General features: G+C 39.3%; 1 protein-coding gene across 6 annotated transcripts in view; it reads right to left on the bottom strand.

Annotated features, from left to right (window-relative positions):
• Nucleotides 1-2,623: 2,623 nt before the first annotated feature.
• The window catches only part of rbm27 (RNA binding motif protein 27), a 17,156-nt gene continuing 1,709 nt past the window's right edge, over nt 2,624-18,070 (bottom strand). The window contains exons 2-21 of one of the 6 annotated variants that reach the window (XM_078931021.1): nt 17,256-17,374; nt 16,004-16,140; nt 15,786-15,865; nt 15,473-15,663; nt 14,772-15,083; nt 14,044-14,268; nt 12,619-12,801; nt 12,037-12,183; nt 11,761-11,914; nt 10,952-11,105; nt 10,520-10,753; nt 10,304-10,435; nt 9,975-10,104; nt 9,769-9,839; nt 9,482-9,658; nt 9,164-9,271; nt 5,972-6,190; nt 5,430-5,513; nt 5,234-5,353; nt 2,624-4,833 (exon numbers count right to left, since the gene is read on the bottom strand). In XM_078931021.1, coding sequence (XP_078787147.1) covers nt 4,729-4,833; nt 5,234-5,353; nt 5,430-5,513; nt 5,972-6,190; nt 9,164-9,271; nt 9,482-9,658; nt 9,769-9,839; nt 9,975-10,104; nt 10,304-10,435; nt 10,520-10,753; nt 10,952-11,105; nt 11,761-11,914; nt 12,037-12,183; nt 12,619-12,801; nt 14,044-14,268; nt 14,772-15,083; nt 15,473-15,663; nt 15,786-15,865; nt 16,004-16,140; nt 17,256-17,374 — 3,082 coding nt within the window. In that variant the 3' untranslated portion in view covers nt 2,624-4,728. Of the gene's footprint in view, nt 4,834-5,000; nt 5,087-5,233; nt 5,354-5,429; nt 5,514-5,971; nt 6,191-9,163; nt 9,272-9,481; nt 9,659-9,768; nt 9,840-9,974; nt 10,105-10,303; nt 10,436-10,519; nt 10,754-10,951; nt 11,106-11,760; nt 11,915-12,036; nt 12,184-12,618; nt 12,802-14,043; nt 14,269-14,771; nt 15,084-15,472; nt 15,664-15,785; nt 15,866-16,003; nt 16,141-17,255; nt 17,375-18,070 lie in introns of those variants that run through there. The other 5 variants (XM_078931023.1, XM_078931022.1, XM_078931024.1 and 2 more) reach the window with 5 other exon arrangements.

Raw genomic sequence — 18,070 nt, 5'->3', positions numbered from 1 at the left:
ATGAATTTTTAAAGGACAATGCAGACTCAGTTTTTAAAATCCAAAGGGTTTTTAACCATCATACACAAAAGGTAAGACGGACTCTTAGCAAAGAACTATATATGAAGTAAAGGAAAAGTAATGCGCAGTTTTGGAGGAATACGACTGCATAACTGAGGGCCGGCAATGAAAAAGCAGTCATCCCAATGTTTCTGACATGACTCAGGCACATGTATATAAGCGAGGTAATTGTAATTGCATTATACATATATATATATACATATATATACATATATATATATATATATATATATATATATATATATATATATATATATATATATATATATATATATATATATATATATATATATATACTTTTGAACTTACTTTGAATATTCTACTAGTTAGTAGACATAAACAATATATCATAACTTTATGTGTAAATTTGTACACGGGTTTTTATTGATGATCTTTGACAACAGAGGCTTATCAACTTCTGCAGTCAATAAAATGTGTAAAAAGTTCTGTTATCTTCACTGTGGCAGCTGAGCTGGAAAAATGTTTCAAAACGAGCTTCCCTGCCTCTCTGAGGTTTGATGTAATATGTGAGATGGATCATCCAAGATGTCCTACAGGCTAGAACACCTCCATAAATTTATTGTTCAGTGACTTGTCCAACCTCTGAATTGGTTTGTTAGTCCATAGGTAGTCCTTTTCAAACCACAGTGATGTACAGAGCTTCAGCAAACACAGACTGGAAGATATCATAGCATCCAGCTGCAAACACACTAAGCAGATGTCTGATTTATTTTTTTATTTTACCCATAAAATATTTTAGCAAAGCATATTTCAGAGACATGTGTCATGGTTTTGTATGCAGTAAATGAAAACTGATTTTACTGAAGGAACTTTGCTTTTTATATTCCTCTGACTACTCTTCTTTAGAATGGCTTCGCCATTCGTTCTTATTTTAACCCTTGTGCTATCTTAGATGACCCCACCCTTCCATTGACGTGTTCTCCCTACCATGACAAAGGTGGATAAAGGTGGAAAGATTTCATGTAATCCATGGACACCAGTGAAGATCACAAATCATAGAAGAAAAACGGTTCAGCGCACTGTCTAGTGGGTCTAGATGACTCAACTCCCAATGTTAAAGTGCCTAGGATAGCACAAGGGTTACCCACCTTTGTCATGGTAGGAATAACACGTCAATGTAACGGTGGGGTCATCTAAGATAGCACAAGAGTTAAAATAAGAACCCCATGATATGTTTTTTTTTTTGGTTATGTAAAGAAAATCTATTGGAAGAATAATTCTTGACTTATTTCTAAGGGATCTGTTTTTGGATTATGTTTTTACAATCTGTCTTAAAACCATCATATATATCTATGCTTGTCCTAACTTTGGTTTTGCACATAAAAAGTATATTTTGTGTAGGAACACCTCCATCATGTAATGAAGATCATTTTTGCACCCAAGAAGAATTAGTTAGATTAATATTTTAGTTTTTCTGCCTAAAAAAGATGGGAAAATCAAACTTCAATGGTATTTTTGGTCATAGTATTAAGAAAACAGAAAATAAACAAAAAGAAAATGAATACAGATACCATGATGTAAAATATGTACATTGAAGTATAACAATATCCCACCAGTAAAATACACAAATTGGATGCCCTTGAGAAAGTGAGGATCTCAGCTGCTCCTCTAAAGCTGTTTGAAGGATGGATGTGTGGTTGCCCTGGATCTAAATGGGAATTTGACATATTTACAAAGTGTTTCCACTTTTTGTGCTTTCCCACTATTACTAAAAGTGGAAAATAGCAACATTTGAAACTGTACTCACAAAATGTCTCCTTACGACTTCTGGACAATTTTATATATTTAGCCTGAAGTAAATGCCACATTGATACCGGTATATATGAAGTTTACTTCATTTCTTTCTTCATTTATATTTTTTCCTCAAAACTTTATGGTTGTTAAGTAGCAGGTTTCCCACAGGAAAACATTGTACATTTTGTGTAAATGTTTTATAAAGACTATTAGAATTGACAAGAACAAGTACAGGTGTAAAGAAAATAAATTATTTTTGTTTTATATTGAGACATTTGTGAAATACTCTTTTCCCTTTTCCTACTTTTACTAAAACACTGGCTGGATTAAATGGATTACAATATCTCTGTTGGTATGTAAGCTCGCAAATGTGAAAGTTGAAATCCATACATAACTTTGTCTTTTGCTATTATACAGTATGTTTGGAATAAAATGTGATTTTTAAGGAAAGAAATTATTTATACAAACTTTTTTTATGTAATTGAATTTTGAGGAGTGTATTTTGTCTGAAAAGCATAAGGTGTGGACTTCAACACCTGCTTAAACTTCTATGTTACTGGAAATAATTGTCATTATTTGATAAAGCTCTGTTATTTCTTTTATTGTGGCTTTGCATGTAAAATAAATTAAATAATAAAAAATCTGCTACAAAAGCAATAAATGTAACCTTTTCTGTAAAGAAAAAAAAATCCAAATAGTTGTTGAATGGTCACCGTCTTTCAGGAATTGCCCTACGGTGACTTTTAAAATAAGCTGCTGATGGAAAATGAAGCATAAAAACATGAAAAATAAAGGAGACCACACATCATTTTATACAATGGTTTGTGGAATGCTTTTGCTTGCATTTTTTTTTTCTCTCATCTGTAATCTTTTTACCTTTTTTCTTTCAAATTTAGCTCTTTTCTTCTCTTTCCATGATCCAATTAGAATTTTTTTTTTCATCTTACAAGCACCCCATTCCTCTGTCTTTATTGGCAAAAGCAAACATGCTAGTAAATTAGAAATCCATTTTTACAAACAAAATAACATCAAGAAAATACATCCACATCCTGCAAATATAAACAGTAACAAATCCAAAAACTATTATCCAATAAACATTTTATACATTTGGAACTATTGTGTCATAGTAGCATACAGAGGACAGTACAAAAAGGTGGAAATGAGACGCTCCAAGTCCTGACTTGTAAGAAAAAACAACACATCCTAGGTTTGTCACTTAAACCTGCCTATGACTTTTATTAAAAACCAAGTTCTATATTTTAAAGATGAGTTAGAGGAGTTGATTAACCCTTAAAAAAACTTGGAAAAAGGAATTGTTCATATCTACAGGTGTGCTCAGAAGTAAAAGGAAACCAATTAGAAATGTGGGTTTGTGGGTTGTGTACATCACTCCTGTCTGCTCATCAACACAAAGGAAAGACTGCTACAGACTTGACTGAAAATCTATTGGCATCTTTTCATTTACCAGTAAACAAATAACTATTGATAAGGGGGGCAAGTCTGTACAAGGTTTTGTAAAGCTCTAATTGAATTTGGGACTTAAAATAAACAAGACAAAAGTGGATCTTTCAATCTTTTCAGTTGAAATGTGATTGTACTGATTGTGTCTAAACAGTTTAATAACATTCAAAGTGGCAAAAAGCTGCACCAGTGTTATACGAAGATGGTTAATTAAATCTCAGGTTTTTTGTTTTTTTTTAACAGTGTTCTCCACAACTTGGAGCAGCAGTCTTTAAAACAAATCAAAGTAAAGTTAGGGGAATTAAAAAAAAAAAAAGACTGTTCAACATAAATACTACACTTTGCAAAAAATAAAAAAAAATAAAGTAGTTAAGCATTCATGCTTGACCTCATCGACCTGAAACAACCATTTCTGAGAAATGACAGAAACACAACGTTAAGGGAGAAAAAGAATAACAGCAATTTCTCTTTCAAGCATTTACAAAATTTACAAAAGTAAATCACAAAATCCTGTAAAAACTCAGCAATCTGCTGACTGAGTAAGGCAAAGAAATGTTTATACATATTAAGGTTTATATTAAAATCCACTGTCCAGTATTACATTCAAACACCTGTCTATGGATGCTAATATTTTTTTTCTTAAGAAGCTCTGATCTTTGTCCTGCCGGGCCCCTTGCAGAACCACACCACAGATCAAAAGTGTTGCAAAATCCTAGAACACTGTCGCGCGCGTTTGGGTGATTATTCAGAGCGACGCCAGACTGAAGCAGATGCAAACGGAGATCCGTAAGCATCGCTTGTCCACCTATTGCACTGCATCCTTCTGTGCCAGTGTTGGCTTTGACGATACACTGTTTGGTAAACGCACGCCGTGGTGCCGCTAGAAGGGAAACATAAGTGTATCTTTCAACAATTTAGGGTCCGAAAAAAGAAAACTAAATGTGAAGAGAAGGAGCGTGATGAACTCTGCCAATATAGATCCAGCACGGATGCAGTGGAAAAATAAATCTCTCTTGAGGCTAAAGAGAATGATTTACTGATGATGGAATGGTTGTCCCTGAATGGAGATCTTTAGTCTTTTTACAAAAACTTGTGAGAAAAGAGCTTCAATACAGTATTTGTATAAAAATACCTATTCACAGTAGACACAAATGTTGTGCATTACTGATATTATTCATCTGGTAAGCACACTAAAACTTACATAGATTTTTTCCATCTATAAGAACAACTTAACATTTATTTTTCTCATCAAAAGTGAGATGCTTTTTGTGTTGATGAAGGGTTATTGACCTCCTCCAAGCTTTTTTTTTTTTTTTTGTGATGAACCATAAAGTAAAGCATTCTGCCTTCGACTTGTGTGGAAATTTACTGTAAAAAGGAAAATGTGAGTTCCTTTGCTCTTCCGTTCTTCTCAGTAGAGCAATGGAGTGAATCCGATTTTTTTCTCTCTCTCTATCGTCTCCAAGATCGACTCTCATTCTCGTCGTCTTCATCGTCGTCCTCTTCCTCTTCCTCCTCGTCTCTGTCCTCGCCTGGCAAATATGAGCTGGCGTCCTTCTGTTCAAATGACACTTGTATTTATTTCTGAGTGCTAAAAAGACGACAAAAAACTCATTTTTCGGCTTCACCTAAGAGAAATCCTAACATTAAAACCTCAGAAAAAATATTAAAGTAGCTTTAAAGTCTCCAAACGGGTCTAAGGACTTCACCTGACTGCAATACCGCTTCACTCGTGGGGCTAAGAAGCTCTTAGTACTTAGAGGCTCAGCTTGATTTTCCACTGGGAGTCACGCTAAAAGATTTAGCAGAGCTAGAAAGAAGAGTACCAGTAAAATAAAAAAAAAACCTACAAATTCAATTAAAACTCTCACTGGTTAAATATTCTGCTTTTACCGTCTTCTGCCCCGAGTGTTGCTAAATGAGTGAAGCTGTCTAGCAGCTGTGTGACCTCTCCTACCGTGCTGTCCTCGTCCTTAGCTTCTTCCTCCTCTGGCTCTGTTGTGACTGAGGGCGTCTTAGGTTTGTACCAGGATATTTGGAGCATCCGACCTTTGAACTTAGCTCCTTGATTGGCCGCCTGGAAAGCAAGAAACATGAATAAATACCAGCTTAAAAAGAAGAAGAGTGAAGTGGTATGGTCCATTTTCATTTACGTTCTCTGCTTCGCTTCTTGTCCTAAAGGTCAGGATGAGACTGTTGGCATCTTGATCTCCGAGTTCTTCAACTTCCCCAAATTTCTGGACACAACAGGACAAAGATCATCAGTTAGATGCACATCCTCAAAATGTCTGCAAGTTAACCGCGTTTACAGTCTTTTGACTATACAGTAATTCTGCAATTAACAGAATTCCAGTGGATTCTGAAGCGGAGAAAAGCAGCTTTGCGCTGCTATGAAACACTTTACAGCAGCGAAGTGCTTAGCCAATCGATGTAGATCTGCTGATTCTGTCCCAGAGAAAAGGGGATTTGTGCCATTATGAAGCACTTTACACTAGCTATGTGTTGCATATCCGATTTGAAAAGCCGCTCGTCTCTGTGGATTGTGTAAACAGTGGATTCGTTCCAGTATGTCAAAGAGCTTGTATTACTGAGGTGTCGCCAGTGTTAAAGAGTCCACAACAAAAAAACAACAACAACCACCACATTTTAGCAAAGTTTACAGGCCTTTTGAGCAAAAACAAACAAGAATCCTCACCACAAAATGCAGCCTTAGTTCCTCCTTCTCTTCCTGTGTGACCCCCAGAATGACCAAAGCTCTGGGTCTGTGGTCGATCACCATGCGGTTCACCAACCCGCCCCGCGCCGCCATGTCCCTTCGGCCCCGGCCTCCGTGTATCGCACCGGGCCCCTGTAGCATTTTTCCACGGCCCCGGCCTCGACCTGCTGGGGGCCGAATTAAACCCAACCGTGTCGCCTAAAAGAAAGACAAAAAGGACAGATGTGGAGTTGGAGTGTCATACTATTCACTGTACTGACGTTAACGCCTGTTGCAGTAAAACTTTTGATCTGGTTTGAATATTTCTATTAGCTGCAAACTTATGTGAGAAGTTGAAACCTTCTCTACATGTTCAGCTGCCATCTTTTGATCTGCCAGTCTCTTTGGTTGTCACTCCTTCAATTTTTGAAGCAACATCGCACCTCTTAACGACTCGACACCCTCCCAGCCGCCCTCTCCTCCATTTGTCCCTCAGTCGCCTCGCTCTTTAATCGTCATTCTGTGACTCTCCAACGCAGGGCGGCGGCTCAAACTTTAATGAGAGGGGGGGTTTCATCAGCGCCACGACTGATGTCTCTGATTCGGCTTCCTCAGCAGCTGCTCCTCTGGGTTTCCCTAAGTGGCTGCAGTTTAATGTGCAGAATGAGAGCGGGGATGGAGAAGTGGAAGAAGCGCTGGGCCTTTAATTTTTTAACAACAAGCTAATTAAGGACCCTGGGGCTAAAAGCGGAGAAAAGTTTAAATAACGTTCCTCACAAACGCAACACTGTGGTCATCATGCTTTCAAAGAAAAATACTTATTTACCGCGTGTCAATTAAGAAAAGCGATCTATGAGTGTCGATGTTTTTTCACCCACAAGTCAAGGGGATAGTCATTTCTGACTCGATAACTCAAAAATATGCAATTTGCAATTTAGAATACGATATGCAAAATAAAAAAATAAAATCAAATAAAAACAAAATCAATTGCATTTGAAATTTTTATGGGGTTTTGGTGTCATAATTTGACAGAAAATACATTTTGCAACTTAAAATGTATTTCATTCTAATTTTCTAGTGTTTTAGTGTCAACTTTCAATAGAAAATGCAAAGCAGCCCACTGTTTTATTCAAATAGAACATTATACAGAGACTATATGAAATTATTTTGACAATTTTTGCGATTAAAATTAACTGTGGCCAATATTAATAACCTGAATTTAACAGTACAGAGCCAATACTAGAAGAAAAAAATCAATAACGCTGTTCCCTCATTCATCCCAGGGATCCGTTCCAAAGATAACCTGAGATACGTGAAATCCACAAAAGACAACAATGGATGTTTTAAGGCTGTAAGCTCCTCACTACACACCTGATGCACTTTTCTCAGACATACATGAATATTTTCACACTTTCCTCTCTTGTTTAAACTTTCGTAGAAGGAAATCAAACATCTGCTAGTGATTGAAGATTTATGTGGATTTGGCCAAGTGAACACATTCTGTGCAGCAGACACGGCACAGAGATGTGGAAAGCAGAACACAATGCAATGCTTAAGAAAAAAACAATGCAATAAAAAATAGAAATAAAGGATGGCGGAAGGAGAACCGCCATATAGCGAGGGACCACCGTACACAAAGCATGCCCCCCCCCCCACCAACACCCCGGCCTCTTCTGATGCACAGCACGTTTTCAGTCCCACGGCTGCCTGTCAAATGGGTTTAAACCTGGACTTTGATTAAGACACAGCAAACCGTAAGCATTCAGGAATGTGGTACACTTTGTTTTGTGTGCCCCTAAAACAAAAGTGACTAAAGTCAGGTATGGCGTATCTAGAAACCACTAAGGGCAACTCACATTGGTTCTAAACTAAAACAATAATAAAAAAAAGACTGGCTCCCAAACCTACCATTTTCCTGGTCAGAGTTAACATTTTTGACATATCTAATGTGGTGAAGTTTTATCAAACTCTTTTAAAACCTAAAAAAAGTTAAAAACGAGAGATTTCTCCTTTAGATTGACAGAAGCCTCACCTCCACTGAGTGTATAGTGACTCTAATGTTTTAAAACAAACAGTAAATACCTAAAAATCAGACTCAGTGAACTGGTTCCTGGTTACTGTTACACTGTAAAAACGTCAAGTCTAAGACCAAAGCCTTGCAAATCTCACATTATTAGGAAGGCGGGTTCTGTCATCAGTTGCAAACTGGAAACCTTGGAAGCAGTGATGGAGAGCAGGTCGCTGAACGAGCTCTTATCCATCATGGACAACCCAGACCATCCTCTCCAGCCTGTTCTGGACAAACAGCGCAGCTCCTTCTCTAGGAGGCCAGACAGTTCCGCTCCAAAACTGCCCGGTACCGGAAATCCTTCCTACCCAACACCATAACACTGTACAATAAGTCACAGTGTAACAGATGACTTTTGCACATTGTTACCTATTTGTAAATAGTCTTTCAATTATACCACCCTATTTGTTTAAATTTATGCTACATTTTTGTTTTTTATATTATTCTATTTTCTCTTGTGTTTACTTGCCATGGTAACGCACAAATTATCCACGTGTGGGATCAACAAAGTACTTCTGATTCTAAATCATTTACCATACCAACAAGATAATGACCAATACTTAGCATAACAAGAGATTCCCAGTTAAAATCTTGAGAGGAACAGGTTGCAAAACGTTTTACAATTAGACTGAAATGCATGACGCCAAATAATGCAAATATACATCTATAATCAACCAACAAACCTTATTGTTTTTGGGTTTCTTGTCCCTAGAAATTTTTTTTCATCGCTCGATTAATATTATTTGCAATCGTTTCCACTAACTCTGTTTAGTCGTCTTCCCTCTCAGCAGAAAAAACAAACAAACTGCAACAACAATCTGATCTGCAAACTTCCTCAGCCATTTCTTGGTATCACCTCCTTCAATTTGGCTCTCAAGAAAAGTGCTGAACCTGCAAGATGCTGTCAGAATAACTCTGTGGCGCTTTTTTAGAGACGTGGTTTCAGTGCAGGGCATCTCTTCAGATCATAAGTCATTGATAAGAATTTTGCACACACATAAATGCAGCAGATTTTGGCTCAAAGCCGCTGCTGTGAAAGTGGCATTTACGGGCAACCGGAGTGAGTGGGTGGGTGGGTGGGGTGCATGGTTGGTGTGTGTGTCTGAAAATGTGGGGGGTTTTACCTCCACCTGCAGTTGCCCCAGTTTCCTCTTGAGGTCCGTGGTATCTTCTCCAGAGCTCATCTTTTTGTGAATTTCCAGCTCAGCATCCAGCAATTCCTTGTGGGTCTGCTGAAAAACAGGACAAAGTCTTAACATAATATTTGGGAAAGCTTACATTAAATTATTTATTTATATTAGAACTTAAGTTTTTTCACAAAGGTTTAGGGACACAATACATTTTAGAAAATGTCGTGCCACTTTAACCCACAAACAATTTTCCCAACAATCTCAGGGGGGGCTTATAGATTTTTACTCAGAAACTTTCATTTGTAAACTCACATCTGTTTTGGTCTTGGGCTGGTTGGGGCTGGTCTTAACTCCTGAGACCTGGGAGGCGGCGTTCATTTCATTCTGCAGCTGGCTGATCTTCTCTGTTAGCTCCTTCAGGGTTTTCATTATGTTGGCTCTCTCCTCAGGCTTCATGCTTCGGTTCTTCTCCAGCCGGTTTATCAGTGCCTAATAGAAACAAAAGCAAAAAATAAAAAAATTCCCCAAGAAGTCAGGGGTAAGACATGGGCAGGAAACAATTCAAACATCAGGAAGACCCAGAAGAAAAACCTCCTTACTTTCTGACACTCAATTTGTGTCTTTAACATCTCTTGTTTCTTCTTTCTCATGTCCTGTTGGAGTTTTAAAGCTTCCTAAAAAAAAGGAAAGACAAATCTGTCAAAATTTGCAGTCAAAAAGTAAAATCCTTTTATCTCTTTTTTCAACAAAACCTTCATTCTCTCTCTTTCTAAAGCAGCCAAAACATTGAAATCAGTAAAGAAACATGCCTGCTTCTTCTTGAGAGCTTCCTGTGCTTCCAGAGCTTTTCCTGTTTGCCCAAGGCTCTTTGAGGACGGCTTCAGAGCTGTGGATGTGTAGGGCCCCTTCTGGGTGTTTGTGTGTCCAGGCGCCACCTAAGGGTTAAACAGAGGAGGTGAAAAATAAAATAAAAAATGAAGCTCACCGAAACTAGAGTGCAGACGGCAGCAAACTTTGGTTGACACTAAAATATACTGTTAACCAAAGTTTGCTGGCATCTAAAAACGGTTTGAAGCTGAATAAAGGTATTCTGATTATGCTGTGAGCGTCTGATGGTTTAAAACTGAAACATACGGTGGCGGTGTCAGAGGTCGGAGTCAGGTTGTCTGTCTTTGATGGGTTTGTGGGTCCAGCTGTGGCGTTCTGCTGATGCTTGGGTGGGATGTTGTTCAACACATAAGTAGCTGCATTGTGCTGCTTAATACCCTGCAGTGACATGAAATGATAAAACTGTGTAAAGTGCAAAAAAAAAAAGCATGTTTTCTGTGTGTTTGAGCCGTTTATGCTAACCTTATGCATGTTGATGTGCTGCAGCCCTTGGCCAGGTGTGGCCCCAGGCCCCTGGTTTCCTAAACTCTGCTCCTGCTGCTGGAGACCTGCAGAGTTGGTGTCTGGCTCGCGGTGCCAATACACACAAATAAAGCGATTGTCCAGGACCGCCTCGATGCTGGATATGGCCCGCCTGGCTTCTTCGTTCTTTGTGTACTGGATCAGCGCGGCTCTTGGATCTCCACCATACACAACCTTGATTTGTATAACAAAAAAAATAATGACAATATTGAAGATTTGCAGGGGGAAAATATATTCCTTAAGTGAAGATGCTGCATTGTTCAATGCAAAAGAACAGTTCTTTAAAACACAGTTTATGGTGACGTTCTAACCACAGGTCACATCCTCCTCCTGACCTGCGTCAAACACTTTGTAAATGAGGCCGGGATCTACCTGGATGTTGACGATGGTTCCAAACTTGCTGAAGTGCTCGTTGAGCTTGGTGATGTTGTTAAGCTCCGGGGGGATCCGCCGAACCTCCAGCTTTGTATTCATGTAGTAATTTCTCTTGGGAAAAATCCCCTTGTGCCGGTTATTGAAGTTTGACCTGAAACAACAAACGATGTGGATGTTTTATGCTTTCAATAATACTTTTACTGTCAGAAGAAAAGAAAAAAAAAAAAGTATAAAAGATGAATCCATCGTCATCAAAAGAAAAAATAAATTTAGGCATTTTGAACTTAGTGCTTCCGCTTGTCATGATAAATGCATAAAAGTACAAACCTTAAATTTTGTGTTTAAAGACAGAAAAAAAATCTTACTGTGATGAAGCTTTAAATAATCTCAATTTGTAATCTATCAAAGTACTTAGATCATGAGAGGGACAAGGAAAGTCACATAAGATAACACTCTCAAATAGGAGAGATTCAGGGTCAAAGGAAGCTCAAGTTCCATACGGAAACCAGAGTTCCTCTGAAGACTTACTGTGAAGTTTCCTGAAAATACCTCAGGCTTAGGTGACCTTTAAAGACCCACTGATGAAATTTGTGTTTTTAAACATGTTCTTATGGCATTTTTCTCATGATGGAGGACAACATTTATGAAAAAAAAGCTTAAAATTGCCAGAGTATTTCTTTATTCAAAGTGTTGTGAATTAGGAGCAGATGCGGTTTGACAACGAACGCAGCTTTGTAGACGACATTTGAAGTAGCAGTTTCTGACATTTTTCCTATAGGTAGTTTCTATTGGTCCCCACTCCTTACTTTTCCATCCAAGGTTTTTTCATCACTGGTCCTTCAGCTGTGATGGCCCCCATGGACCTCTTCCTGCTGTCCTGTTCTGTGTTGAAACGTGACGCGTTAGCCCCAGGGGCACCGACTCCGGTTGCCGGCTCCGTCTGGATCACTATGTTGGCGGCTAAACATTCCACACAACACAAAGACGGACAATTGTGAACTCCTTCATGAATCTGGACAAAAGCCCAACTGAAAAGCCTGACTCTCTAAACAGCTTTAGGCTCAAATGACTGCAGTTGTTACCTCTGGAGACCTGCCCTTCGCTCGATGTCAGACCAATAAGGTTGGAGCGCTGGCTCTGCACCCGGGGAATAAACTGCCGATATGAATTGGGACCGGGAGCAGTCAGGCCTGGAGATTCGGGGTTGTAGCCTTCAGGATCATAATTATCTAATAAGCAAAACAAATAGAGGCACCGGCACATACATTTTACAATAATAATAATAATAATAATAATAATAATATATCTTTGATATATATATTTAGACTGAAACTTTTCAAATTAAAATGTCTAAAATAAAATTAAAAAAAATGTGTCAATACAAGACGCATCTCTCCAAAAATTAGGTTAAATGATTATAAATGTTAGGGACTCCAACATTGGGTGACTTCACATCAACTCCACAAATACTCCTGTTAACAAATAGCACCACCTGCTGGTGCACAACTGTAACTACATCCTAAAACTTCCACATCACGTCACACATAGCTAACAAACACACACACACACACACACACACACACACACACACACACACAAACAACAAAGATTTAAGAAAAAATGTCTTCTACTGAAGCGGCTCAAAAAACATCCCCTCTGCTTACATTCAGACTGAATATATTGTGGACGAAGAGACACGGTTGAGGATGAAGGGGGAGGCTGAGGAGGAGGATGAGGAGGAAGAGTAGGTCGAAGCCCAACCAAAGGTGGTCTAATGAGAGGAGAAGGCGTGACTGCAGACTGGTGATTGGGGGAGTCGATCCCACTCGTCGGTATTAGTGGGGGTCCTGAGGGAGACAAAACCTCCAGGTAATACTTCAGGTACAATCAGAAGAATGGCACAGAGCGTCTGGGACATCTAAACTGTAAACAGGATTCATCCAATACAGAACATAACACTATATGAGGACAAACATTTTGTAAATCATCTTCTTAAAAAACCAACACTTAGCAACAATTGCATGGTTATTTTTTTAGGGATGGTACACATAACCGACATTTCCCCTGCAACTGTGGCTGATAGCCAATATTTGCCGATACTTAAGTGTCTACTACAGTAACACAAAGTTTAGATTTCCTTTTTGTTTCTGTTTTAGAAATGCACAACTTTTCTTTACTGGACAATAATCTTGTACCTGACCTTTTTAACATAAAGCAAAGGATCTTATAGGAACAAGTATCACTTTAAAACTTTCATATAAATATATCTGTAAGCATTCAGACCATTTATTTCATTTTAGACTGTAAACCAGAAGCTCCCAATTGCCAGGGTAAGAACAACATGTATCCCTATCAAAAACAACAGATACTTGAAAACAGTTAATTACTGACTATGACTGTAAACATAAGCTTCCCAATCTTTTAGAAACAAATATTTATTACAATAATAAAGTGTTTCTGAAAACAGTCGGTAGAATATTGGTAGATTTTTTTATATAATACTGATAAACTCAAATGATGCAAATATCAGCCAATACCAATACTGGCACCAATATATCGTCCATCCTTAATTTCTTTGGGTTTTCTAAGAAGTTAAGGGAAGATTTTTGCTCTATTAAAGTTCAACTGGAAGTTCACTTTTGCATAAAACTACGTACAGAATTAAGGGATGTTAATTTTAAAAAAACAATGCTCGTATCACCAAAAAAAAGCCTCAGAATATAAATCATAAAATTCATTGATCCATGTCTTCTTAAAACAAGATTTTGTACTGTTTTAAGAAATAAAACTGATTCTTAAATGTAAAAATGTCTGATTATATTATTGAAAGCTCTGCATTTAAACAATTCAAGACTCCTAGCAGTAGTAGTTTAGTAGCAGTAGTTTAGTAGCAGTAGCAGTAGTCAACAGTTTTGATGACCAAAAATGTGTTTTTGAATGAGATCTAAAAAAAAAGGATCCATCCATATATAATCAAAGTGGCTCAAACTGTAAACAGAGTCAAGAATGTGGGAAACTATTTTGCATTGTTTCAATATTTTGTCGGTGCAAAGCATCCTTTTAACATTCAGGGTAACATTTCTACTCACTGGCCATTGGGAAGACGCCGGGTGGCGGATGGCCGTAGGGTGGCATCGATGGCATTCTGAGGGAGGGGGGTGGCTCTGGGATTGGCGGCATGGGTAGTCCAGGGGGAGGCATGACCGGCGGCGGCGGGAACGGAATCATATTGGGTAAATTGACATCGTCGACGATAAGGGGGTCGTTGCCGTGGTCGAAGAGACAGAGGTCACCGCGGACACAAAATCCTTTTTCTGTTTGGGAAAAAAAGACAGGATAGATAAGACATTGGGTTACTAAAACACTTTGATTAAAGTTATTTTTTATACATTTGCATTTCTTTGTATTTAGAAAAACAGGAAAGAAAAGGTAGAAAGGGGCTGGAATGACACATTTAGCATGAACGATAAAAAGAATCTCACAGGTTCTGCATTTACCCAACTGCCTCATTAAGACACACAACCTCCAGTGAAGCAGAGGGCTTCAGGGATGGGGGGGGGGGGAGTAAACTCTCTTGTGTGTCTGTTGTACAGGTCTGCTTGCTTTGCTGCCTTCCAGTGGGGACATGGGACTGACTACTTAACAGTGGTCATTAGTGAAGACACTAAACAAGGCAGTAAACTCTCGTGGGAGCAAAACAAATAAAGCTGAGAACGCCTCATCATGATCACGTTATCAAACACAAAGTCACCAACTGCCCTTTGAATTGAACCAACTTGAACTTAATTTCCCCCCCAAACTGCAGGCGAGCTCCTACCGTCGTAATCCCTGCAGCGCTGCTTGAGCGAGGCCCCCTTGTTGCCAAAGGCCTTGCTGACCCCATCCTTCCTCTGAGCGGCGTAGTAGCCCGACCAGCTGTCTGTGGTGCTGTCAGGGAGGTGAGCAGACGTCGCCACGGAAACACCTCCGGCTCCTGTGGCTCCAGCTGAGGATGAGGGAGGGAAGGGGTGTGGAGGTGTAGGAAGAGGCAAGAGAGGCGAGGCGTGCTGCTGCTGCTGGGATCCAGATGTGGCCGATGAGTTGTAGCCGTCCTGATCCTTTCGTTCCACCTCGAACTTTGACTTGAAGTCTGTCCAAGAGAAGCAAACAGAGTTTTAGAAGGTAAACTTATAAATGTTTGTAACAGATTTTTTTGTTCTTCTTCTAATGCGATGTAGATTAACCTTGTGGATAGTAAGGCCAATTCCAACCCTGGTTGTTAAATCCCCAATGATGCGGTGGCAAAGCTGTCCACATTGTTTCTTTATTTAAAAAAAAAATTCTGATAAATACTGACTACAATTGAACCAGAAAATGACACAAAGACAGTTTCCTCTGATCTCCTTCAAACAAAAAGCAGCAGGTTGTCTCCAGCAGCTCTGGTGCATCTCTAAAGCACAGAGGAGCTTCAGCAGCTCGTACACCTGGGTGTATGACCTGTCCTGTTCTGATTGGCTGTGAGGAGAGCTGCCTTCTTACCTCTGCCTCCTCTGTGCTCCCTGTCCCTGCTTTTTCCTCGGCTCCCGCTCCTGCTCCGGCTGTAGCTCCTCCCACGGGGGCTGCCCCTGCGCCGCTCGTGCCGCTCTCGATCGCGGTGGGAGTCGCCGCCTTTGCCTTGCCGCTCAAAGTCGCGGCGTTTGCGCTCATCTCGCCTCCGGTCGTCACGGCTCCTGTGTTTCAAACAGTTTGAAAAATGTGATCAATTTGATTACTTTTTTGATTACATTTCACTAAATGAAGACAGTGAACACAGGTAGTGATAAGGTCAGACTGAATGTCAGATATTTCGAACCTGGAATCGTTGAATTCTGGGCGGTTTCTCAAAGGGCTTCTTCTGCGCCGGTTCTCTCTCTCCTCCTCTGGACCTTCAGTCTGAAGGAAAACAGGAATCACAATCAACTAGACAGAAAATACTTGAATGAAATGCTAAAAGCAAATCCTCTTGTAGTGATTTATACAGTAAAGACCGTTTGAATGTACTTTTGTCCTAGTTTGAATAAGGATACATACCACTGCTCCCTCCTCTCCTTCAGTCTTTACAGCAGGAGCTTGAACCTCCTCTTTTGGAGCCTCTTTGGGTGCCGTATTTCCCAGGTAGATTTTGGTTGTCAGGCATTCAAAGAGTTTATCAACAAATCCAACCGTCTCTGCAACAACAACATCAAAAAACACGTCAACAAAAGGAATTTTGGTACAAATTAAGAATGAGAGTCCCACTCCCATCAACTTCACAGTGTTCCCAGTGGTCTTTTATATGCGATTATGCTGTTTTTAGGCAAAAAAAAACAACAAAAAACTTTGGCTTTTTCAAGGACAGTTTCTGCAGCTCATCAAAAATTCACCGCTGAGCTGTGGGCAGAACTGTGGGTGTTCAGCAAGCCTGTCCTCATTTCCCATCATCCCTCCGTTTACATGCTTCCCTTCCAGCTTACAGCCCCTCACACTTCCAACCTAACATTAGCGGTGAAACGAAAAAGGCGAGAAATATTGGAGCTATCCGGCCGTACACTTTTGAGTCAGGTGTCTGCAAAATGAGGATCTAGTCGTCTACAAGGATGCATCAAAATGGAGCGGAGCGGGGAGCTAGTGGCCTGCCGATTATATCCCCCAAGAAAAGAGGGTCCAACCCTTTTTTATTATGTGACAAAACTATATTCTTAAGTTATTACTCAGCACTTCCAGACCGTGATGCTGCCAATTCAGATTTGAAGAAAAAAAGAAAACCATCATCTACCACAAACTTAGAGAAGACATCTGACTGGAAACATTGAGGGAACTCAAGATCTTCTCTGTCCATTGTTTAAGTCAGTTTCATTCCTACATTTAGGGTCCAATAAGTTGCACCACCTTCCCCTACACTGCAGAGATGAAGATAATGTTTCCGTTTTGCTTAATCCTCTTAAAAAATGCAATCATCTACTCTGACTTGTTGCATAAAAAACTTCAAGTCCTCCTCCTCCTCCTCATTTCAAGAGAAAATGCAAATTTCGTCTGGCAACAGACCAGCTGAGCATGAATATCCCCACAGTAACACAATTCCTGTGGCAGAGAGTGGCTAGCTACCGTACTATGTTCAAAATGAATAAAACACAACTTTACTAAGTTTAAACCACTCAACTCTAACACTGTAACGCTTAAAGAATAGCCTGGTTTTCCACATCTGTGTCTGAGAGACTTGTGTGTCTGCAATGCCTTTCGGAGTGAACCTGCTTTGCTAAAACATTCATCAAAGCGTCATAATCGTCTTCTGTGAACGACGTACCCTTTTGTAGAAAGACATCGAGTTGATCAGCACAAAGGGCTTTCAGCTCCTTCTCGGGTTTGTCCTTCTTCACGAGAGCCACCACGTAATTCGCCAGCGCAGACGGGTCAGCATCACATCTGCAGGGAATGATGAAACACGACAGCTGTCTGAGTTTATGCAGGGAAACTTCAATGACAAAATAAAAGCTCAAACACATTTTTTTTAATGGAAAGATAAATAAACAAATAGACAAAATGGAGAGACGGAAGCAAAACTTCGTAAAACCAAAGACAAATATGTGTAAGAAGAGTGGAAGTAAAGAAACAAGGTGTGCTTTCTAGACTAGTAAAAAGAAGAACATTTTTAATAGATTTCTTTATGAGACTGACACAAATAACAATTCTGAAAAAGGTAAACAGTATATTCAGCGTGACAATGAAAATGTAGCACCACTGTCAAAGCTACATTTGGTGCGACAAATAAAAATTAGTACAGATAAAGACAAAGATAAAGTGACAAAAAACAGCAGAGCATAAAATAAACCATAAAGAAATATTAAAAAAAGATTATCCATTTCATTTATAGCTGCAGAATGCATCATGTCACATAGACTTGTGAGGAAGCTGTTAATGTCACAACTGGAAGGTGTCATAGTTTCTTTCCCTTCTCTTTTCAATTTAATTTCTTTTTTTGCTGGGACAGGACAGCTGTGGTGGTTAAAATCAAAGCAAAAGAAGGATATTTGGAGATTTAGAAGGCAACATAGCAAACATTTAAACTAAGTTTACATGCTTAAAAAATACCACTTTCTAATATTTTTTAGAGCTTTACAT

The sequence above is a fragment of the Oryzias latipes genome, chromosome 14 (genome assembly GCF_053564925.1).
Source record: "Oryzias latipes strain Hd-rR chromosome 14, Olatipes_Hd-rR_3.1".
Taxonomy (NCBI): Eukaryota; Metazoa; Chordata; class Actinopteri; order Beloniformes; family Adrianichthyidae; genus Oryzias; species Oryzias latipes.
This window is presented reverse-complemented; position numbering and strand designations above follow the sequence as displayed.